A 23928-nucleotide genomic window follows, 5' to 3' on the forward strand; every position below is an offset into this window, starting at 1 on the left:
TGTAAGGGAAAGGGTACCATTTGGGACACCGCCCATACATGCAGCATAAATATCACACACAAAGCCCAACATTTGACAACCAAGCATGCAATGCCTCTCTCGGCCTACAAGGTAACCAGTACAAAAAGCAACACATTTTCATTCATATCCCTAACATACCCTCAATACTACTTTTTTAACCACTGTTTGTTTGAGGACCAAAACATGATTGTTAGAGAGTTGTCACTTTGTATTATGTACTCACTTTCTGAGTACATAGGGCTGCCGAGTGGTGCAGTGGTCTAAGCCACTGAATCTCAGCGCTAGAGAAGTCACTACAGACACCCTGGTGAGATTCCAGGCTTGGGCCACAATTGGCCCAACGTCGTGTGGGTTTAGCCGGTGTAGACCGTCATTGTAAATAAGAATTTGTTCTTAACGGACTTGCATAGTTAAATAAAGGTTAAATACGTTCTAGTCATTGATAGATCAGTGAAAATAAAATAGGCTTTTGAACTTGGCTGTGGGAGGTAATTTAACCGATTGTAAATTTAACCGATTGTAAAATGCTTGCAATTCAAAATGTTCTGCAACTAAACACAGACTCCTTAGGGAGATAGTATAGGAAAAGCAGTGCCAACACAGCTGGGACTCCACAGTTTTAATGGGCAGAGGTTTGGTATCACAAAAAAACAGTGACTAAAACTGCATTCTCACAAATCCCCTAACAGTAATCAAACTGACAGTCACAGAGGGATTCTATTGAAAATATTCGACCGGAGCCTGGCCCTATAATATATAATAGGACAACAATTGCATAATAATTTAATATTTCAAGATGCAGCTTTTCAGAAAACTAAGGGAGACCATAACGTTAATGAACGATCTTCGTGACGTCATTTAAATAATCGACAACTCACTCACTCACGTAATAACGTTAGTTAGCATGTTCGCTCTCATGTTTTGGATAGCCAACTAGCTTAGTAACTTCAGTACACACACACACAACACAAATAAAATAATAGCTAGATGGTTCATTCTTATTTTCCTGGTAACAAAACCAACTCAGTGACTGGCTGGGTGAATGGTTAAAACACTGCTCCTCGTCAACTCGTGCGTTAGCATGCTAGCTAGCTAAATTACTCCAGCTAGCGAAGGGCAGTAAGCTACTTTAGCTTTCTGACTTGAGAAATTCAAACCAAGAACACACAGCTTAGCCAGCTTGCTTACCTCTGCTGTCCGTAGTGATGGAGGTTTCTTTAAAGCTTGTTTGAAAGAATTTTCCATTGATCCAGTCATTGTCATAACTTCACACCAGAATCAAATCCTCAAGAGATCCCAGTCTCACTTTTTAAGGCCGATACCGCTCAACTTCCATCCCGTCGCCCGAGCATGGAGTGAAAATGCCTTGTAAAAATTAACACAAAACTAACATCTAGAACACAACTGGTGCGCATAAAATGTACCAAAAGTAAATCATGCAAAACTGGATGTGAAAATCCTCGTGTAGAATTATATGCATTTTTAGAATCCAGTTGGAAAGTTGCCTCCTGACCATCCGTTCTTCATTTGGGACGAGTTGACTTCTGTCTCGACGCCGGAGTCGAATCTGTGATCCCTCTGTTCATTGACAGCTCAATAAACACAGCCGCAGGAGGTGGCAATCGTTTAAAAAACAACAACAGTAATAACGTTTCATTTTTCAACTAAACGTACTACAAAAGGAAGTGAATATTATCAATGGTAAAACAGTAGATAATGCGCTCGCAAGCTCTTCACTTCTTCAGCTTAGTTTGAGCAACATACTTGTCTATCTGTGGGACAGCTACTAACGTTTCCTCACAGTACTCAAAAGCAAATCTCATCAGCTGATAAACTTTCGGCCTTTAAGTGTTTTTCAGAACCACCAACTCTCTATCCTTGTTGCAAAATCAAGCCAACTGTCTGCTATACTGTAAGAAATTACACTATACGTGTTAAGCTCCTGCATACATAAAATATTAGTATCAGCTTTAGGTAGCTGGGTGTCAGTTCTTGTTAATGCATAAAAAAAGTAAATTCTTGTTGCGTTTGGTCGTCACTAGAAACCACAGCCACAAAGTCAAACTATACAAATTAGCTTCTCAAAATGTGATTTTAAACATGACCTTAACCACATTACTAACCTTATGCCTAACCTTAAATTAAGACACCAAACCAAATGTATGTTTTCGTGGATTTGTACCATAATGAACTGACATTATGGCTGTGGTAACTAGTGGGAAACGTTCCGCTCCCTCCCTGGTTCATGATCAGGATATCGCGAGAAAAACACATTACTTTCCGTCGCAGACGGCCGTGACCGGGAGACCCATGGGGCTACCAATTGGATACCACGAAAAACGCGTAAAAGTAAATAAAATAAATTTAAACATATCAAGATATATTTAATATTTGAGATTATTCAAAGTTGCCGCCCTTTGCTTTGATGACAGCTTTGCACACTCTTGGCATTCTCTCAACCAGCTTCACGAGGTAATCACCTGGAATGCATTTCAATTAACAGGTGTGCCTTGTTAAGTTAATTTGTGGAATGTCTTTCTTTTTTAACGAGTTTGAGTCAAATCATTTGCGTTGTGACAAGGTAGGGGTGATATACAGAAGATAGCAATATTTGGTAAAATACCAAGTCCATATACAGTATATCAAAAGTGAGTACACCCCTCACATTTTTGTAAATATTTGAGTGTATCTTTTCATGTGACAACACTGAAGAAATGACACTTTACTACAATGTAAAGTAGTGAGTGTACAGCTCGTATAACATTGTAAATTTGCTGTCCCCTCAAAATAACTCACACAGCCATTAATGTCTAAACTGCTGGCAACAAAAGTGAGTACACCCCTAAGTGAAAATGTCAAAATTGGGCCCAAAGTGTCAATATTTTGTGTGGCCACCATCATTTTCCAGCACTGCCTTAACTCTCTTGGGCATGGAGTTCACCAGAGCTTCACAGGTTGCCACTGGAGTCCTCTTCCACTCCTCCATGACGACATCACGGAGCTGGTGGATGTTAGAGACCTTGCACTCCTCCACCTTCCGTTTGAGGATGCCCCACAGATGCTCAATCGGGTTTAGGTCTGGATACATGCTTGGCGAGTCCATCACCTTTACCATCAGCTTCTTTAGCAAGGCAGTGGTCGTCTTGGAGGTGTGTTTGGGGTCGTTATCATGTTGGAATACTGCCCTGAAGCCCAGTCTCCGAAGGGAGTTGATCATACTCTGCTTCAGTATGTCACAGTACATGTTGGCATTCATGGTTCCCTCAATGAACTGTAGATCCCCACTGCCGGCAGCACTCATGCAGCCCCAGACCATGACACTCCCGCTTTACTGTAGGCAAGACACACTTGTCTTTGTACTCCTCACCTGGTTGCCGCCACACACACTTGACACCATCTGAACCAAATAAATTTACCTTGGTCTCATCAGACCACAGGACATGGTTCCAGTAATCCATGTCCTTAGTCTGCTTGTCTTCAGCAAACTGTTTGCAGGCTTTCTTGTGCATCATCTTTAGAAGAGGCTTCCTTCTGGGACGACAGCCATGCAGACCAATTTGATGCAGTGTACGGCGTATGGTCTGAGCACTGACAGGCTGACCCCCCACCCCTTCAACCTCTGAAACAATGCTGGCAGCACTCATATGTCTATTTCCCAAAGACAACCTCTGGATATGACGCTGAGCACGTGCACTCAACTTCTTTGGTCGAGCATGGCGAGGCCTGTTCTGAGTGGAACCTGTCCAGTTAAACCGCTGTATGGTCTTGGCCACCGTGCTGCAGCTCAGTTTCAGGGTCTTGGCAATCTTCATATAGCCCAGGCCATCTTTATGTAGAGCAACAATTATTTTTTTCAGATCCTCAGAGAGTTCTTTGCCATGAGGTGCCATGTTGAACTGAGAGCGATAACACCAAATGTAACACACCTGCTCCCCATTCACACCTGAGACCTTGTACCACTAACGAGTCACATGACACCAGGGAGGGAAAATGGCTAATTGGGCCTAATTTGGACATTTTCACTTAGGGGTGTACTCACTTTTGTTGCCAGCGGTTTAGACATTAATGGCTGTGTGTTGAGTTACTTTGAGGGGACAGCAAATTTACACTGTTATACAAGCTGTACACTCACTACTTTGTAGCAAAGTGTCATTTCTTCAGTGTTGTCACATGAAAAGATATACTCAAATATTTACAAAAATGTGAGGGGTGTACTCACTTTTGTGATATACTGTATATACACTGCTCAAACAAATAAAGGGAACACTAAAATAACACATCCTAGGTCACTCTGGATAAGAGCGTCTGCTAAATGACTTAAATGTAAATGTAAATCTGAATGAATGAAATATTCTTATTAAATACTTTTTTCTTTACATAGTTGAATGTGCTGACAACAAAAATCACGCAAAAATTGTCAATGGAAATCAAATTTATCAACCCATGGAGGTCTGGATTTGGGAGTCACACTCAAAATTAAAGTGGAAAACCACACTACAGGCTGATCCAACTTTGATGTAATGTCCTTAAAACAAGTCCAAATTAGGCTCAGTAGTGTGTGTGGCCTGTATGACCTCCCTACAACGCCTGGGCATGCTCCTGATGAAGTGGCGGAAGTTCTCCTGAGGGATCTCCTCCCAGACCTGGACTAAAGCATCCGCCAACTCCTGGACAGTCTGTGGTGCAACGTGGCGTTGGTGGATGGAGCGAGACATGATGTCCCAGATGTGCTCAAATGGATTCAGGTCTGGGGAACTGGCGGGCCAGTCCATAGCATCAATGCCTTCCTCTTGCAGGAACTGCTGACACACTCCAGCGATGTTGCAGGCAGCAGAACGTTCTCCACGTCGTCTCCAGACTCTGTCACGTCTGTCACATGTGCTCAGTGTGAACCTGCTTTCATCTGTGAAGAGCACAGGGCGCCAGTGGCGAATTTGCCAATCTTGGTGTTCTCTGGCAAATGCCAAACATCCTGCACGGTGTTGGGCTGTAAGCACAACCCCCACCTGTGGACGTCGGGCCCTCATACCACCCTCATGGAGTCTGTTTCTGACCGTTTGAGCAGACACATGCACATTTGTGCCCTGCTGGAGGTCATCTTGCAGGGCTCTGGCAGTGCTCCTCCTGCTCCTCCTTGCACAAAGGCGGAGGTAGCGGTCCTGCTGCTGGGTTGTTGCCCTCCTCCACGTCTCCTGATGTACTGGCCTGTCTCCTGGTAGCGCCTCCATGCTCTGGACACTACGCTGACAGACACAGCAATCTTCTTGCCACAGCTCGCATTGAGGTTCCATCCTAGATGAGCTGCACTACCTGAGCCACTTGTGTGGGTTGTAGACTCCGTCTCATGCTACCACTAGAGTGAAAGCACCGCCAGCATTCAAAAGTGACCAAAACATCAGCCAGGAAGTATAGGAACTGAGAAGTGGTCTGTGGTCCCCACCTGCAGAACCACTCCTTTATTGGGGGTGTCTCGCCTATAATTTCCACCTGTTGTCTATTCCATTTGCACAACAGCATGTGTGGATGACGGATCACCACCTCAAGCTGAACCTCGGCAAGACGGAGCTGCTCTTCCTCCCGGGGAAGGACTGCCCGTTCCATGATCTCGCCATCACGGTTGACAACTCCATTGTGTCCTCCTCCCAGAGCGCTAAGAACCTTGGCGTGATCCTGGACAACACCCTGTCGTTCTCAACTAACATCAAGGCGGTGGCCCGTTCCTGTAGGTTCATGCTCTACAACATCCGCAGAGTACGACCCTGCCTCACACAGGAAGCGGCGCAGGTCCTAATCCAGGCACTTGTCATCTCCCGTCTGGATTACTGCAACTCGCTGTTGGCTGGGCTCCCTGCCTGTGCCATTAAACCCCTACAACTCATCCAGAACGCCGCAGCCCGTCTGGTGTTCAACCTTCCCAAGTTCTCTCACGTCACCCCGCTCCTCCGCTCTCTCCACTGGCTTCCAGTTGAAGCTCGCATCCGCTACAAGACCATGGTGCTTGCCTACGGAGCTGTGAGGGGAACGGCACCTCAGTACCTCCAGGCTCTGATCAGGCCCTACACCCAAACAAGGGCACTGCGTTCATCCACCTCTGGCCTGCTCGCCTCCCTACCACTGAGGAAGTACAGTTCCCGCTCAGCCCAGTCAAAACTGTTCGCTGCTCTGGCCCCCCAATGGTGGAACAAACTCCCCCACGACGCCAGGACAGCGGAGTCAATCACCACCTTCCGGAGACACCTGAAACCCCACCTCTTTAAGGAATACCTAGGATAGGATAAAGTAATCCTTCTCACCCCCTTAAAAGATTTAGATGCACTATTGTAAAGTGGCTGTTCCACTGGATGTCATAAGGTGAATGCACCAATTTGTAAGTCGCTCTGGATAAGAGCGTCTGCTAAATGACTTAAATGTAAATGTAATGTAAATGAAATTTGTCAATCAGTGTTGCTTCCTAAGTGGACAGTTTGATTTCACAGAAGTGTGATTGACTTGGAGTTACATTGTGTTGTTTAAGTGTTCCCTTTATGAAATTGGCTCTGTGGGGACCGCCACAGGAAAGGAAGACCCAGAGTTACTTCTGCTGCAGAGGATAAGTTAAGAGTTACCAGCCTCAGAAACTGCAGCCCAAATATATGCTTCTCAGAGTTCAAGTAACAGACCAGTGGCAATTTTAGCATGTAAATCTTGGTGGTGCAAATAAACAAAACAAGTTGTGCCGTGACCCGGATCACTGGTTGCTGCGTAAAGGAGGTCAAAAGGGAGGTGAGTGTAACGGACGTGAAAGGACTAGCTAGTTAGCGGTGGTGCGCGCTAATAGCGTTTCAATCAGTGACATCACTCGCTCTGAGACCTTGAAGTAGTTGTTCCCCTTGCTCTGCAAGGGCCACGGCTTTTGTGGCGAGATGGGTAATGAAGCTTCGAGGGTGGCTGTTGTCGATGTATGCAGATGGTCCCTGGTTCAAGCCCAGGCAGGGGTGAGGAGAGGGACGGAGCTGTTTCACAGGCAAGAGAGACCGTGAGTGAAAACGCTAACCTTCGTTGTTTAGAGTTATTTTGAGCATGTTGAAAACCGCTCAATATAACAAAAATGTTAAGTAAACCCATGATATTAAAAGCTCTTTATAGACGAGGCTATTAAAAAAAACACCCAAGGCACTTGCCTATGTGAAAAGGCAATGCAGTTACATACTGTACATTTCCCTTTTAATTGGCATCATTCTTACTAAAAATTAAACATGAATTTGGACTGAAACATTACTACTGAAAGTATGTAACGAGACACTTGTATCAACAACATTGGCATCTTTATTGCACAACATTCCCTTAAAATTGGGAAAGGATCCTTTTAGAAACTATTCATATTCAAAGACATTATGTACAAATAAATGGAAATAAACTATTTACATTAACTGTTACACACCATACTAAATAATTTATTCATATTCATGTATAAAGATAAAAGTAGACATTCCTCATAGAAATAATCAGGAGCTTTACAAGATGCAATAAGAACATATCCTGAAGGACCTAGCATCTTACATGATAAGCATGTCAAAATAATTTCAACCAGCAAAATAAATTCTTCAGAAGCCCCTGATCCATTCATGCCACATGTCCATTAAGAAACCATAACATGGCACACTCTCCAGACAAAGTACTTCCAAATGAAATGCAACACATGAATTTCATGGTTGGTAAAAAATATTTATTAAAAAAATAAAAACAAATCTGTGGTTTAGATTTGTGGTTTTGCATCTTGCTTTTGTAAAAATCAATGCAGCAATTATTTTTTAAATGATTGGTTTTGCCATAAACATTGAGTATAGTTTAAGGAACTGATAAACGTATTGTTAACAGATATTCCACAAACTTTCCCTTTGTAGCATGCAATACAGCCGTAAACATGGTATGATGGTGTCAAAGCGATACAAATGTTTTAAACTTGTGAAAATATTTCTGTTTGAAAATATATGTAGATAATTTTTTGTTTATTTTTCTCCACATACAGCAGTAGAAATGAGCTCTTCTTGTATTCCAAAAATAATTACAAAGGTTTTCCCCATTTTCAAATATGTAATTATTAACATCCCTTTTTCAAAAAGAGTGCAGCATTGGGTTCGCAGTTTTATTTGAACATTCCACTGATTTAAAAATACAAATAATTATCTCGGGCTTATCTAGTCGGCAACTATAAAAAGCGTGTAGCGTCGATCGCCCACAAAATATCTGAGGTAGTGCTGTACCTGTGATCAAGAATGTTAAAGCTACACTGCAGTTAAGAATTACAATGAATGTGTATAAATTACCCAGATGTGACTTCCAGGCCTATGTTTATATAATTAGTGTAGTTCATTTTCAAATGAAATCCAATGAATTATGGATCATTGAGGGAGACATTTCAGGTCAAGTACACTTGTAAACAAATACATGAACACAGAAATATAATTGAAATAAAAGTGAATTTGATCATATTCACTACAAGTAACAAAAAAACTTATCCTATCTATCACCTGTGCTTCCTGGTTAAACGGGTAAAAGATTGTACGGGAAAGTAGTAGATATAAAAAATATATATTTTAGAATTGATATCTTGATTATTATTTATACTCAACAGAATAATTATTTGGCCTTTTTGTCCTTTAACGGGTTAAAATAATGTTGATGCAGAGGAGGGGGAAAAACACTGAAAAAGAGGAGAATTGGCCACAGCAGCAGCATGCCTCTCTGGCTTGGAGTGGGCCAATAGAGCTTCATCACTAACTAGCAGAGGAGACCATGGACTCGGCTGTCCCCTTGTGGCAGTATGTCTGTATGCCCAGTATGTCTGTTTGCCCAGTATGTCTGTTTGCCCAGTGGCAGCAGCAGTAGCTGAGGTCTCAGATCCATCCATGAGGCCCTTCTGCATCTCAAATGATATCCTATTCCATACATAGTGTACAACTTCTGAATAGTATGCCATTTGGGATGCACACCTTGTCCAGGAGACTCTGCACTGCACCGGCCCTCTCAGAGCATCAGCAGGGCGTCGGTGAACAGGGTCAAGCCGACGTGTTGGGCCAGGGTGAAGCACAGTATCCGGCTGCTCCAGTCCACAGTCACCCGCCACCTCTGGCTTTGGTTCCATCTATTATAGCAGTATTTGGGCCACGTAGGGAGAGTGAGTGCTTGCCACCGCAGCCAGCAGGGGTAGGTCACTGGACTCAATACTGAATGATAAGAGCCATGCTTAGAATATTGTACATAGGTGAAGAACAGAACAACAAGCCAAGGGTTTATTCTCCTAATTCAGTTACTGTGATTGTTAATGAGATGTAAATAACACAGTGTAGTTTTTTAAAGGCCCAGTGCAGTCAAACTTGATTTCCCTGTGTTTTGTATGTATAGTGAGTGTACAAAACATTAAGGTCACCTTCCTAATATTGAGTTACGCTTGAGGTTGGAGTAATACTGTCAAATTGTGAAAATGATGATAATGTCCTTTTAGTGTAAGAGTTGTTTGAAAAAAAAAGAGCCTGAAATTTCTGCATGTTTTGGTGGGATGTAGTTTTGGCTTGCCTGGTGACATCACCAAGTGGTAAATAAGTTAATAGACCAATAAGAAAGAGAGTTCCAAACCTCTCTGTAATAACTACGCCCAGGCAGTCCTCGCAAAATTCTTGAGAAATTGCTCTTGTTAAGAAGCTATTTTTGACCATTTTAATTGAAAACAATCACTGTAAGGTACTTAATTGTTAAACAGAAATTATTTGATATTGAGATAAAAACAACTGCATTGGGCCTTTTAAGAACAGAAAGACAACATGGATCACAATACTGATATCTGACAAAAAAACGGGACCCTATTCCCATAGGGTTCTGGTCAAAAGTAGTGCACTATATAGGGAATAGGTGTCTTTTTGGACACAGAGCCAATGTATAAAAACGGTTTAGGTGCTCACCCCAGGACCATCCCCAGCTCCTTGACGTGCACTCTAGTCTGTCCCTTCAGGTACTCTGCCAGCATTTTACTCTTGAAGTAGATCTCCTGGAGTCTGTCCTCAAGGTGCATTATGCACTGTGGAAAGGGATGTCAAACTCAATTACAACTGTGTTACTGATTAGCCTTGTGTTACTGATTAGCGATTAGCCTCGTGTTACTGATTGGCCTCGTGTTACTGACTGGCCTCGTGTTACTGACTGGCCTCGTGTTACTGACTGGCCTCGTGTTACTGACTGGCCTCGTGTTACTGACTGGCCTCGTGTTACTGACTGGCCTCGTGTTAACGTGTTACTGAGTAGGGATTTTTTTTACAGTGCTAATAACTGCATAGTTATTTGTATGGACTTACAAAGTTGGGGGAGAGGTTCATCTTGTAAAGCAGGTGGGTGGACTGGAGCAGGCTGGACACAAGGCTGGACACCAGGACCTCCTTCCCAAGTTTGTTGTTGTCCGTGGCTCGTCTCTGGCTGCTGGCTACCTGCACCGTCCACTTATCAGTGTCTGCGATAATGCAGACCGCCTCTGCAATGGGCTCATCCAACACTGGATGCTGCGAAAAGAAGAGAAAAATTTGTGCTCCGACAGATGCAGACCAGATACAGCGGTGCACTCCTGTTGATGCCTTATGAGCCTCAAGCAAGCATAAAGACTCATAATCCAGTTTTAACACAAACTTCAGTTCTTCAGGTATAAAGCAGTCTCTTACCTGTACAGCGTGGGCTAATTCTGACATGAGGCCCTGCCTGAGTTTGTCATCGTTGGGCATCCCCTGCAGAACAAAGTCCGGCACATAGGTTGTGCAGTACCCTCCGAACAGCGACCTCCCAAAGTTGGCAATGCTCGGTTTGGAGAAATGCTCCACCAACTTTGACCTGTTAATTTAAAACATGGCATAGACATCAGAACATATTGTAACCCAGAAATTCAACTCACATAGAAGTTGATATGTGTCTTGAAAACCTAATATGAAGGCCAACACGTTTATAATGTTGACATCACTAGCAGTGTGTATCTCACCCAGGGAAGGGGACCTCCACCTCTTCCTGCCACTCATCTGGCTCCTGATCATCTTTGTAGTAGGTGTCGCTATCACTCTGCCTGTGGACGTCCTGCCCTGCATCTTCGCTCTCGCTGTCCCCAAGCGCACTGTCCGAACTCTCGTTCCGAGGGATCTCACAGTCATTAAGCGGGGCCCCCTTCTTTTGTTGGGCCCCTTTGGGGACGGTTACTGAAATCAGGATGCACATGTTCTGCTCAGCAGAACAACTTCTACAGGAACGTGCCTCTGATGTGTCTGTAGAGCCACACCTACACCTGGCCTGGACGTCAGCCTCCCCCCCACACCTGGCCTGGACGTCAGCCTCCCCCCACACCTGGCCTGGACGTCAGCCTCCCCCACACCTGGCCTGGACGTCAGCCTCCCCCCACACCTGGCCTGGACGTCAGCCTCCCCCACACCTGGCCTGGACGTCAGCCTCCCCCACACCTGGCCTGGACGTCAGCCTCCCCCACACCTGGCCTGGACGTCAGCCTCCCCCACACCTGGCCTGGACGTCAGTCTCCCCACACCTGGCCTGGACGTCAGCCTCCCCCCACACCTGGCCTGGACGTCAGCCTCCCCCACACCTGGCCTGGACGTCAGCCTCCCCCCACACCTGGCCTGGACGTCAGCCTCCCCCCCACACCTGGCCTGGACGTCAGCCTCCCCCACACCTGGCCTGGACGTCAGCCTCCCACCCACACCTGGCCTGGACGTCAGCCTCCCCCCACACCTGGTCTTAACGTCAGCCTCCCCCACACCTGGTCTTACGTCAGCCTCCCCCATACACCGGGTCTGGACATCAGCCTCATCCCCACCAACACCCCCCGGTCCCACACCCACCTGCCCTGTTTCCTTCTGTCCCTGATGCCCATGTCCCTTACAGCAACTGCTACTCTGGACTCCCGAAGGGTCCAGAAGCTCTTTCTGGGTTTTGTCTGTGCCGTTTGACAAGTCCAGGCATTTCGCCTCATCGTCTATAGTCCTGGTCTCTACAGGGCTGTCATCACTGAAGTACTCATCGAACAGCTCTGAGCACTCCTCGCTGACAGGGTTCCACTGGGGCATCTTGCTGAAGACACGCATCAGAGTCTTCTTTCCGCCAGCATTGGTCTTCGTTTGGTCGGGTGATATGCTGGTAGTAGACTTCACCCTCTGATCACCGCATCCACTCTGCTGCTGTTGTTGTAGTGGTTGCGGTTGCTGTTGTAGTGGTTGCGGTTGCTGTAGTTGCGGCTGCTGTTGTTGTAGTTGCGGTTGCTGTTGTTGTTGCTGCGGTTGCTGTTGTTGTTGCTGCTGCTGCGGTTGCTGTTGTTGTTGCTGCGGTTGCTGTTGTTGTTGCTGCGGTTGCTGTGGGTTGCTGCTGCGGTTGCTGTGGTAGCGGTTGCTGTTGTTGCTGCGGTTGCGGTTGCTGTTGTTGCTGCGGTTGCTGTTGCTGTTGTAGTAGCGGTTGCTGCTGTTGTAGTGGTTGTTGCTGTTGTTGTAGTTGTAGTTGCGGTTGCTGCCTCTGTTTCTCTTTGATGCATTTCTTGTGCTTCTTAATGTCCTCCTCAAGCTTCCTCCTCCTGCTCTCTGTGTCTGATCCCGGAGACTGGGGGTCGCCGATGAGAAACAGCACTTTGGTGGCCGGCTCCTCCTGGTGTTTTGACAGAAAGGGGCCGGGTACAGGTACAGGTACAGTCTTGTCAGGGGGCTTCTTCTCCAGTGGTATCCCAGAAGAGTGGAACACCTTGATGGGCAGACTCCCCACCCCCTCCTTCTCGCTGGCCTTGACCTCTAACTCGGTCTCAGGCTTCGTCTCCAGCAGCACACAGACCTGCTCCCTGGGGGAGGCGGAGCCCACACGCACCACTGTCTCCCTGGGGGAGGTGGAGCCCACACGCACCACTGTTTCCAGCTTGGCCTCCAGAAAGGCAGTTGGTGACTCCTTGAGCGGCGTGGGCTCACTAACATCCTCCATGTGGATGATGGGCACAGCGTTAGTGTTGTGGCTGAAGTGGGCCTGGGCATACAGGACACTGTTCTTGGAGCCCTGGCTATTGTTACTACTGTCCCCCTCCTTAGGGCCAGCCTCAGTGTAGGTGCTGCACTGCAAGCTGTTGTTGCTGTGTGAGGGGTAGCTGCTGTCCTCTTGGGGCTCGGGACCCTGGCTGAGGTAGTCTCCGCTGGGCTTGTGCACGGTGACCAGCACATAGTCTGACTCCTCCACCTCCCCACGCTGCAGCGAGGTGGTGATGAGAGAGCCTGGGATGACGATGGCCTCGTCCTCAGTGCTGTCCAGCATGTGGGTCTCCAGCAGCTCAGAGCAGCGGATGAAGTAGGTGAGCACATAGAGGAGTCGTTGGACTAGCTCCCGTCTCCGCCCCACCACTACTGTCCTGGACAGACGCACCGGGGAGCCGATGGCCCCGTACAAGTCACCTAGTCACAAAACAAACACCACAGTTAACACGTTTCTTATTTTCACTTTGTTGCATAAGTAAAGCCACATTTTGAATATGAAAATGGGGTCAAATGTGTAGAACTTATTTTTCCCTTTAACATTTGGGAGAGTGAAGGAAATCTCCATCTGTATCACTGCTCAGTGCTGCATTTCTCCTGTTCAGCCACTATGTGGAGTTGTACACCAAAGTTCCAAACTGTGCCTGTGCTAAAAATGAAGCCCACTACCTAGTATTTTTTATATATATATTTTTACCTTCAGTTAACTAGGCAAGTCAGTTAAGAACAAATTCTTATTTGAAAAGACCCAATTTCACAGGCCTGTGGAGCTAGTTTGGCACATTTTCTACTAGCCTGGTCTGAAAAGGACTAGCCTCTGGCTATCTTAATCCCCATCCCACATGTGCGTGGAAGCACTATCACATAAGACTGAAGAGGTTTTCAACCAGAGTCCTGGCCTGTAGTCTGTTCTTACCGAGCTGGGCCCACAGTGGGTTGTAGGGGTGGCTCTTGGCCAGCCTATCCACGCTCTGAGAAGAGTGTTTCTCCAGGAAGATCTTGATGGGCGGCTGTCCGTTGGGCATGACAGTGGGCACCCAGGCCAGGTGGTTGGTGAGAATGGCTGTGAGGAGGGCAGGGAGGAACCTGGGAGATGAGGAAGAGAGAGCAGTTGGGTTAGGCACAGACTGTCTGCACCCCAAATGGCACCCTATTCCCTATGAAGTACACTACTTTTGACCGGGGGGGGGGATTGACGTGCCATTTGGGATACAGAACTCTAATGTCTTTCACTCTCTGTTTGACACGTTTTTCTTTTTCTCCTCCACCGCAGCCTCGTGTTCTGCTACTTCCCTCTTCTCTATCTCGTGATCATTCAGAGATACAACACAGTGGTCACTGGTCAGTCTAAATCACGAGGCAGACCGTCGTAGACTACTGCATACTAATGCAGTGAGTGGAACATCGGAGAAGTTCTATGGATGTCTTGCTACCAATAGATATATTGACAAATGATTCAGCTTGGTTTTGTAACATCAACATAACAAGCTAAAGATTGGCAGGGATTTCTGACTTTGCAGCTCATTCACGATTGAATGCAGCAAAAAAATAATAAGTATCACGCACACACACAGTAACACACAGACAGGTATACAGAGACAGACAGGAGCACTCAACTGGTTCTTTGAGGCCTGCTCCATGAGTAGGGCGAGCTCCCTCATGAAATGTCCACAGAGCTGGTTCTTCTCGGGGGCTCCAGACATCATGGTGAGCCAAACGGGCTCGGCCACGCGGGGCATGGTGTAAAGGTTGACGATGGTCGTCCTGGAGAGAGGGAGGGAGAAACACAAGCCATCATTGTCTCGGGGTGAACAAGAGGGCCACAGTTCTCAGTCCAGGCCCTGCTTACAAGGGAGACCCTCTCTCTGAGGCAATTCAGCGTCTGGAAATTCCACAGCGGGCAGCCGTCCAGAGCTTTACACAGAGCTGAGGGAATCTCTAAGGATGGAGGAATGTGTGGAATTATAGGGCGTAATTATAGTTTTAGAGCCCAGATGTTTGCTGATGACTGAGGAAAACAAGTAGTGTAACTATCGAACAAGAGCTATAGGTTATAGACAGGATATGACAGGTAGTAAGGAGATTGATGATTTGTACAAGGTAGGGGAAATATGCTGAAATGGCTTAACTAGAATCGTGTTATAATTCAACGAACACCTAACTCCAGAACCGTTTGGTAAAGTTCATCCCAGTACCTAGTATGTAGTAACCTATTAAAAGCCCCAGGTGTGGCATGGGTTGTGACAGCTCTTTCTTTCCCTGACGTGGGGAAGCCAGCTCAGGGTCTATCCTTACAGCCGTCTGAACAGCTGAACTTTAAGGTAGCGACGGACGTGAAGGTATGTCTAGTCCAGTGGACATTTAAAAACCGACCGCATCTAAGGTCATTCCCTCTGACCTCTATACCGCTTGTGCGGGCAAAGCATATCAAGTCAGTCAAGAAATGAAGAGACTCAAATCAAATCAAATTTTATTTGAGCAGGTGCGCGTTCAGTTCGATTCAACGTTTGACTGTTTGTACTAAACGACACGTTTCCCCAAAACGTTGCGCACCATTCTTCAACAGCCTCTGTGGTAGGTTTGCTCCCGTTTGGTGGGTGTGGCCTGATCAATGGGTGTGACCATTTAGAAAATGGCTAAACTCGAGCAGCACACACACACACCATACAATCTCCCTCTGGAACACCATCATTCTTCAACTGGTCGTTCAGTACATTACCATTTCCATTAAATGAACCTCTCTGTGGAACCGAACGCACCCGTTTTCTTCATATCCCGACCCTGACAGATATCCAATTAGCATAATGCGTGTTTCTATGTAGGTAACATACTGCAGTGCCTCCCGTGGCTATGGGCATTGGTTAGGCCAGACCGTGGCTATGGGCGTTGGTTAGGCCAGACCGTGGCTATGGGCGTTGGTTAGGCCAGACCGTGGCTATGGGCGTTGGTTAGGCCAGACCGTGGCTATGGGCGTTGGTTAGGCCAGACCGTGGCTATGGGCGTTGGTTAGCCAGACCGTGGCTATGGGCGTTGGTTAGGCCAGACCGTGGCTATGGGCGTTGGTTAGCCAGACCGTGGCTATGGGCGTTAGTTGGAGACCGTGGCTATGGGCGTTGGTTAGGCCAGACCGTGGCTATGGGCGTTGGTTAGGCCAGACCGTGGCTATGGGCGTTGGTTAGGCCAGACCGTGGCTATGGGCGTTGGTTAGGCCAGACCGTGGCTATGGGCGTTGGTTAGGCCAGACCGTGGCTATGGGCGTTGGTTAGGCCAGACCGTGGCTATGGGCGTTGGTTAGGCCAGACCGTGGCTATGGGCGTTGGTTAGGCCAGACCGTGGCTATGGGCGTTGGTTAGGCCAGACCGTGGCTATGGGCGTTGGTTAGGCCAGACCGTGGCTATGGGCGTTGGTTAGGCCAGACCGTGGCTATGGGCGTTGGTTAGCCAGACCGTGGCTATGGGCGTTGGTTAGGCCAGACCGTGGCTATGGGCGTTGGTTAGCCAGACCGTGGCTATGGGCGTTGGTTAGGCCAGACCGTGGCTATGGGCGTTGGTTAGGCCAGACCGTGGCTATGGGCGTTGGTTAGGCCAGACCGTGGCTATGAGCGTTGGTTAGGCCAGACCGTGGCTATGGGTGTTGGTTAGGCCAGACCGTGGCTATGGGCGTTGGTTAGGCCAGACCGTGGCTATGGGCGTTGGTTAGGCCAGACCGTGGCTATGGGCGTTGGTTAGGCCAGACCGTGGCTATGGGTGTTGGTTAGCCAGACCGTGGCTATGGGCGTTGGTTAGCCAGACCGTGGCTATGGGCGTTGGATAGGCCAGACCGTGGCTATGGGCGTTGGTTAGGCCAGACCGTGGCTATGGGCGTTGGTTAGGCCAGACCGTGGCTATGGGCGTTGGTTAGGCCAGACCGTGGCTATGGGGCGGCGTTGGTTAGGCCAGACCGTGGCTATGGGTGTTGGTTAGGCCAGACCGTGGCTATGGGTGTTGGTTAGGCCAGACCGTGGCTATGGGCGTTGGTTAGGCCAGACCGTGGCTATGGGCGTTGGTTAGGCCAGACCGTGGCTATGGGCGTTGGTTAGCCAGACCGTGGCTATGGGTGTTGGTTAGGCCAGACCGTGGCTATGGGCGTTGGTTAGGCCAGACCGTGGCTATGGGCGTTGGATAGGCCAGACCGTGGCTATGGGCGTTGGTTAGGCCAGACCGTGGCTATGGGTGTTGGTTAGGCCAGACCGTGGCTATGGGCGTTGGTTAGGCCAGACCGTGGCTATGGGCGTTGGTTAGGCCAGACCGTGGCTATGGGTGTTGGTTAGGCCAGACCGTGGCTATGGGCGTTGGTTAGGCCAGACCGTGGCTATGGGCGTTGGTTAGGCCAGACCGTGGCTATGGGCGTTGGTTAGGCCAGACCGTGGCTATGGGTGTTGGTTAGGCCAGACCGTGGCTATGGGCGTTGGTTAGGCCAGACCGTGGCTATGGGTGTTGGTTAGGCCAGACCGTGTCATGTCGAGAGTAGAGTATTACTTTATTAATACCAACTTGGGAAAATGTTTTATCACAGCATGCATCATTAATGACTAACAATGACCAACACATGATAAAAAATGAAACATTAAGACGCACGCACCATAGTATCCCTAAAATAATAGTCTGATTCAACTGCTGTTTTCTATCCTACTCTGAGGGGAAAACAGGTCAACAACATCAAAAGGCATATCTTCTGTTTTGCACCATCATGTTCCATGACCTAAGAGGCCTAACAGTCAAAAACAAATATACATCAGTGGATGTATATTTAGACGCTGAAGGTGAGATATTTGAAATATTTGTTTTTTCCTCAGTGAAATTGGCCTTCCTGCTGATGGCACTGACATATAATTGACTATTCTGGTAGCCTGGACACTGTGTGAGAAAGATCGTGTTTCCTCAGCTGGAGCTCGGTTTGCTGTGGCACCGCGCCAGCAGGCATATGACTGCAGCAATGGGAAGCCTTCAGCTAGGAGAAAGAGTCCGAGCATGTGGCCAGTGCAGAGACACAAGCCGCCCCACACGTCTCTCCTTTCCCTCCCTCGTCACTGGCTCTGCAGCAGTGGGGTTCCCAGCATGCACTGGGAGCAGCATGGGTGTAGCTGGCGCTTCATCACCATTTGTGAGTGTGGACAGGACCGGTAGGGACTGCGTGCTCCCTCTCTGCTTACAGTGCAGATTATTAATGTGCTTATTTTGGCTGGGTCTGAGAAAACACCCTGTGTGGACGCTACCCAGTTAGGAAGGTCAGATGATATCTACGCCACTGACTATTGTTAGGTTCTAATTCTCAGTGTCAGTTGAGTTTTTTTACTTTATGAAAGCTTAACCAAGTTTATACTTCACAGAGGGCCAAAACAGCTGCATTCAGACAAAAACATGGTTTCACCCATGGTAGTATACATACCCCACTATGGGTGGTGATCTGGGCCTTAAACGGTTCCTCCCCTTATCAGTACTGCTACATGGGATCATTTTCCCTGCACTCAGCCTCTCCCAAGCTTACTTAAGGCACCCCTCATGTCTATTATACCTGATGATGAATAATAAAACTAATGATTAATAATATACCTGCCGATTAATAATATACCTGACGATTAATAATATACCTGACGATTAATAATATACCTGCCAATGAATAATAATATACCTGATGATACCTGACGATTAATAATACACCTAATGATTAATAATATACCTGACGATTAATAATATACCTGACGATTAATAATATACCTGCCAATGAATAATATACCTAATGATTAATAATATACCTGACGATTAATAATATACCTGCCAATGAATAATATACCTAATGATTAATAATGTACCTGCCAATGAATAATATACCTAATGATTAATAATATACCTGACGATTAATAATATACCTGCCAATGAATAATATACCTAATGATTAATAATATGCCTAATGATTAATAATGTACCTGCCAATTAATAATAATATACCTGATGATACCTGATGATTAATAATATACCTAATGATTAATAATATACCTGACGATTAATAATATACCTGCCAATGAATAATATACCTAATGATTAATAATATACCTGCCAATGAATAATATACCTAATGATTAATAATGTACCTGCCAATGAATAATATACCTAATGATTAATAATATACCTGACGATTAATAATATACCTGTCAATGAATAATATACCTAATGATTAATAATGTACCTGCCAATGAATAATATACCTAATGATTAATAATATGCCTAATGATTAATAATGTACCTGCCAATGAATAATAATATACCTGATGATACCTGATTATTTATAATATACCTAAAGATTAATAATATACCTGACGATTAATAATATACCTGCCAATGAATAATATACCTAATGATTAATAATGTACCTGCCAATGAATAATATACCTAATGATTAATAATATGCCTGACAATTAATAATATACCTGCCAATGAATAATATACCTAATGATTAATAATGTACCTGCCAATGAATAATATACCTAATGATTAATAATATGCCTGCCAATGAATAATATACCTGCCGATGAATAATATACCTAATGATTAATAATGTACCTGCCAATGAATAATATACCTGACGATGAATAATATACCCGACGATGAATAATATACCTGCCAATGAATAATATACCTAAGGATTAATAATGTACCTGCCAATGAATAATAATATACCTGATGATTTATAATATACTTAATGATTATTAATATACCTGATGATACCTGATGATTTATAATATACCTAATGATTCATTTGTATACCTGATGATACCTAATGATTAATAATATAAATAATGATTAATAATACCTAAAGCTCAGAAACCAAACCTATCACTATTAAACTAACGTGTGGATTAATGATCTACTGCTCTCTGACACTGTATATTTTATCCGAGTCCCTATTGCAACAAACCATGCCTCCACCTCTTGACCCCCACCCCCTCCCTCCCTCCCTGGGCTCCTAGGTAACAAGCTAAGGGATTTCCTCTGCTACATTCTCAGTGCAGTTTGCCTTGGTCTCAGTAAACACTTGACAGTAACTCACCTGAATTCATTGAGGCCATCCACCATGCGGCTATAGGCCAGAGCCCTCTGACTGGAATCAACTGATCGCCGGCTCATTTTCATGGCCTTTTTAATGAGAAAAGAGGCATGTTAGAGGCATGCCATGTCATGTCATTAAAGAGGGAGGGGAAGAGTGGAGAAAAGAGCCGCAGGCTACACTAACGTACAAGAACTGTGACCCATAAATACATACAGCCTTCAGTAAACATGACCCATGACAGATCTAACAGAAGTCAATGGTTTTTATTTTTCAATTTTAGGCCAACATACAGTGCATTCGGGAAGTATTCAGATCCCTTAACCTTTTCCACATTTTGTTATGTTACAGCCTTATTCTAAAATTGATTATATTGTTTTTTTCCCCTCATCAATCTACACACAATACCCGATAATGACAAAGCAAAAACAGTTTTTTTTATTTTTATTGTAGTTCAGTAATTAAAAATAAAAAGCTGAAATATCACATTTACATAAGTATCCACACCATTTACTCAGTACTTTGGTTGAAGCACCATTGGCAGCGATTAGTCTAGAGTCTTCTTGGGTATGACGCTACAAGTTTAGCACACCAGTATTTGTGGAGTTTCTCCCATTCTTCTCTGCAGATCCTCATCCTTCTGGAAGGTTCATCCTTGGTCATCCTTCTGGAAGGTTCAAGCTCCGTCAGCTTGGATGGGGAGCGTCGCTGCAGAGATGTTCGATTGGGTTCAAGTCCGGGCTCTGGCTGGGCCACTCAAGGACATTCAGAGACTTGTCCTTTAGTCACTCCTGCGTTGTCTTGGCTGTGTGCTTAGGGTCGTTGTCCTGTTGGAAGATGAACCTGAGGTCCTGAGCGCTCCGGAGCAGGTTTTCATCAAGGATCTCTCTTTACTTTGCTCCATTCATCTTTCCCTCGATTTTGACTAGTTTCTCAGTCCCTGCCGCTGAAAAATATCCCCACAGCATGATTCTGCCACCACCATGCTTCACCATAGGGATAGTGCCAGGTTTCCTCCAGACGTTACACTTGGCATTCAGGACAAAGAGTTCAATCTTGGTTTCATCAGACCAGAGAATCTTGTTTTCGGTGTCTTTTACTGAGGAGTGGCTTCCACCTGGCCACTCTACCATAAAGGCCTGATTGGTGGAGTGCTGCAGCGATGTTTGTCCTTCTGGAAGGTTCTCCCCTCTCCACAGAGGAACTCTGGAGCTTTTTCAGAGTGACTATCAAGCTCTTGGTCACCTCCCTGACCAAGGGGATCTTCAATGCTGTAGAGGTTTGTTGGTACCCTTACCCAGATCTGTACCTCAACACAATCCTGTCTCCAATTCCTTCGACCTCATGGCTTGGTTTTTGCTCTGACATGCACGGTCAACTGTGGGACCTTATATAGACAGGTGTGCGCCTTTCCAAACCATGTCCAATCAACTGAATTTACCACAGGTGGACTCCAATCAAGTTGTAGAAATATCTCAAGGATGATCAATGGAAACAGGATGCACCTGAGCTCAATTTCGAGTCGCATAACAAAGGGTGTGAATACTTATGTAAACAAGGTATGTTATTTTCAATACATTTACAAACATTTCTATAAACCTGTTTTCGCTGTGTCATTATGGGGTATTGTGTGTAGATTGAGAATTTATTTTATTTAAATACATTTTAGAAAAAGGCTGTAACGTAACAAAATGTGGGAAAAAGGAAGGGGTCTAAATACTTTCCGAATGCACTTTACATTGTATATGTTTAACACACTGAGCAAGTCTGATTAAATGTAGTATATCTAACATCTGTCAAATACACCAGGGAGACTTCCACACACCGACCACAATATCTATGCGAGGTGCTCCTCACCTGTTCAATGGCACTTTTTAGTTTGTTCATGTGGCTCTCGAAGAGGGGGAAGTGGGAGAAGAAGAAGTCCTGGAACTTGATGTTCTCCTCTTCGTCCTGGGAGAGGAGGAAGATGACACCGATGGCGATCTTCTTCTTCCTGGCCACGCCCAGGCTGGGACCTCCGCTCTCGTCCGACATATTGAAGCTTTCTTCCACAGACCTGGAGCAAGGGGCCATGCCATAAACATCAACCTAAATCTATGGGGTTGCACAGAGACAGGTACTATGGAGAAGTGAACAACAGGATTCTTAACAGGCTAAAGTCCAAGGACAAAAGAAAATGTAAATGATGCCTTACAGAGGAGTATGATGGCATAAACTCTCAGATCTGGGGTAATAACCATAGGTAACAACAACAAGCCATGGGTCTTCTAGATGTCTACGATGGTGTTGATATAACCAGGACTGAGGTGCTGATCTGTATCACGTTTGCAGTGTGATTAGAGTCAACATGTTTTTCTGCATCTAAAAACACACAGGTACACAAAGTCAGAGAGCTCTTCAGCTCACCTTTGACTTCTGGGAACTGGTTGTAGGCCAAAACAAAAATGTCATTTCTAACAGCCTACTGGTCATTTACTATTCAAAGCAAACGCCAGTGCTGCTATGTGTAGTTAGACTCAGGGAGTGAGCCCACACACCATCATCACCATACTGTTCAGTTATTTGTATATAACAGTATGCCTGCTGGAATTAGAGGAAGTCATTGCGGGTTCCACTTCACATGGACATACGAGAGGCCCTGACAGGGGGACACCAGAAGGAGTGTGTGTCTGTAAATGTGTTGAGCTGCAGTCTCTCACCATCTTGGGAAGACCCCGTTCTCCAGACTGGTGGTCTGGCTGCGGAGCCAGCGTCTCTGGTAGCTACTGGCCTGGCTGCTGGTGAGGGAGGAGCCCGGGGAGGGGAACGGAGTAATCAACAGACTGCTCAGAGACGCTGTGTAGGGAGGGACGGAGGGGGAGGCAGTGATGGAGCGAGTGAGAGGAATGAAAGAGGGGAAGATGAGAGCACAGAGAGAGCCATAGAAGTGTAGAGAGCAAAAAAAGAGGATTTGAGGAATGAGAGAGGAGAGAACAGAAGCGTCAGTGATTCAGTCAATGAGATTACTCACACACAACAGAACAGGGGAAAAACACATACAACACATCCACACTGCATTAGTTCAGCTTCCCACAGCCCACCCTGATTATTAGAGCATGGCTGGGACATTCAATATCACCTCACAGTCACATGATGTTACAAGAAAAGCTGGTCCAATACCAGGTATGTGGAGGGTGTATGCAACTCACGTTGCCGTCACGTAGGCATAGATCAAAGAAGGGATGCCAAATGTGTAGGTGATTGACGACTAGGGGAGGCGTATGGGAGTAGGAGGAGTTGTGTGTGTGTGTGTGTGTGTGTGTGTGTGTGTGTGTAGAAGAGGAGAGGAGAGGGGACCAAATTAGAACTTCATTTACTAGTACCGGGTTGTGGGAGCTGCTATACTTAAGCATATGCATGTGACGCGGGTGTTCAACAGAAAGTGAGATTCCCCTCATGCCGCTGATGCAAGGGCTGGGGGTCAGTTTCCACTGCACAAGGTTCTCCAGCATCTCTCTCTCCTCCACACCCCGATGGAGGAGGGCTAAACTCTGGCAGCGGGGTCAACGCAAAAGTGTGTCCGTTAACGTCTCTGCTATGCCAACATTACAGAGGAGGATGGAGCATAAGCTGGTGTCACTAAATGGTCTCAAATGGCACCACAATTCCCTACATAGTGCTCTACTTTAGACCAGAGTCCTATGGGCACAGCCCTGGTGTCACTCCCACTCCAGTTTGAAGAGAAGGAATGCTATGTGGAGCTGATCGGTCTGCAGCCGTGAGTAGAATATGGATTCATCTAAACCCATTAGTTGCATCCCTC

The 23928-nt window shown here is 46.0% G+C and overlaps 2 protein-coding genes across 5 annotated transcripts in view; both read right to left on the reverse strand.

Moving 5' to 3' along the window:
* Window positions 1-2038, reverse strand: part of LOC115136189 (rap guanine nucleotide exchange factor 6-like) — a 149879-nt gene extending 147841 nt beyond the window's left edge. For all 4 annotated transcript variants that reach the window (XM_065023878.1, XM_065023879.1, XM_029671731.2 and 1 more), the window contains exon 1: window positions 1210-2038. In XM_065023878.1, the coding sequence (XP_064879950.1) occupies window positions 1210-1284 (75 nt within the window). In that variant the 5' untranslated portion in view covers window positions 1285-2038. The remainder of the gene's footprint in view (window positions 1-1209) is intronic.
* A 5265-nt stretch (window positions 2039-7303) lies between these two features.
* LOC115136291 (folliculin-interacting protein 1-like) overlaps window positions 7304-23928 on the reverse strand; it is a 51205-nt gene continuing 34580 nt past the window's right edge. The window contains exons 9-20 of the mRNA XM_065023881.1: window positions 22826-22961; window positions 21981-22182; window positions 20127-20212; window positions 14658-14804; window positions 13957-14126; window positions 12500-13460; window positions 11862-12342; window positions 11018-11331; window positions 10707-10872; window positions 10350-10550; window positions 9960-10075; window positions 7304-9227 (exon numbers count right to left, since the gene is read on the reverse strand). Of these exons, the coding sequence (XP_064879953.1) occupies window positions 9149-9227; window positions 9960-10075; window positions 10350-10550; window positions 10707-10872; window positions 11018-11331; window positions 11862-12342; window positions 12500-13460; window positions 13957-14126; window positions 14658-14804; window positions 20127-20212; window positions 21981-22182; window positions 22826-22961 (3059 nt within the window). The 3' untranslated portion in view covers window positions 7304-9148. The remainder of the gene's footprint in view (window positions 9228-9959; window positions 10076-10349; window positions 10551-10706; window positions 10873-11017; window positions 11332-11861; window positions 12343-12499; window positions 13461-13956; window positions 14127-14657; window positions 14805-20126; window positions 20213-21980; window positions 22183-22825; window positions 22962-23928) is intronic.

Source organism: Oncorhynchus nerka, linkage group LG10, assembly GCF_034236695.1.
Source record: "Oncorhynchus nerka isolate Pitt River linkage group LG10, Oner_Uvic_2.0, whole genome shotgun sequence".
Classification (NCBI taxonomy): domain Eukaryota; kingdom Metazoa; phylum Chordata; class Actinopteri; order Salmoniformes; family Salmonidae; genus Oncorhynchus; species Oncorhynchus nerka.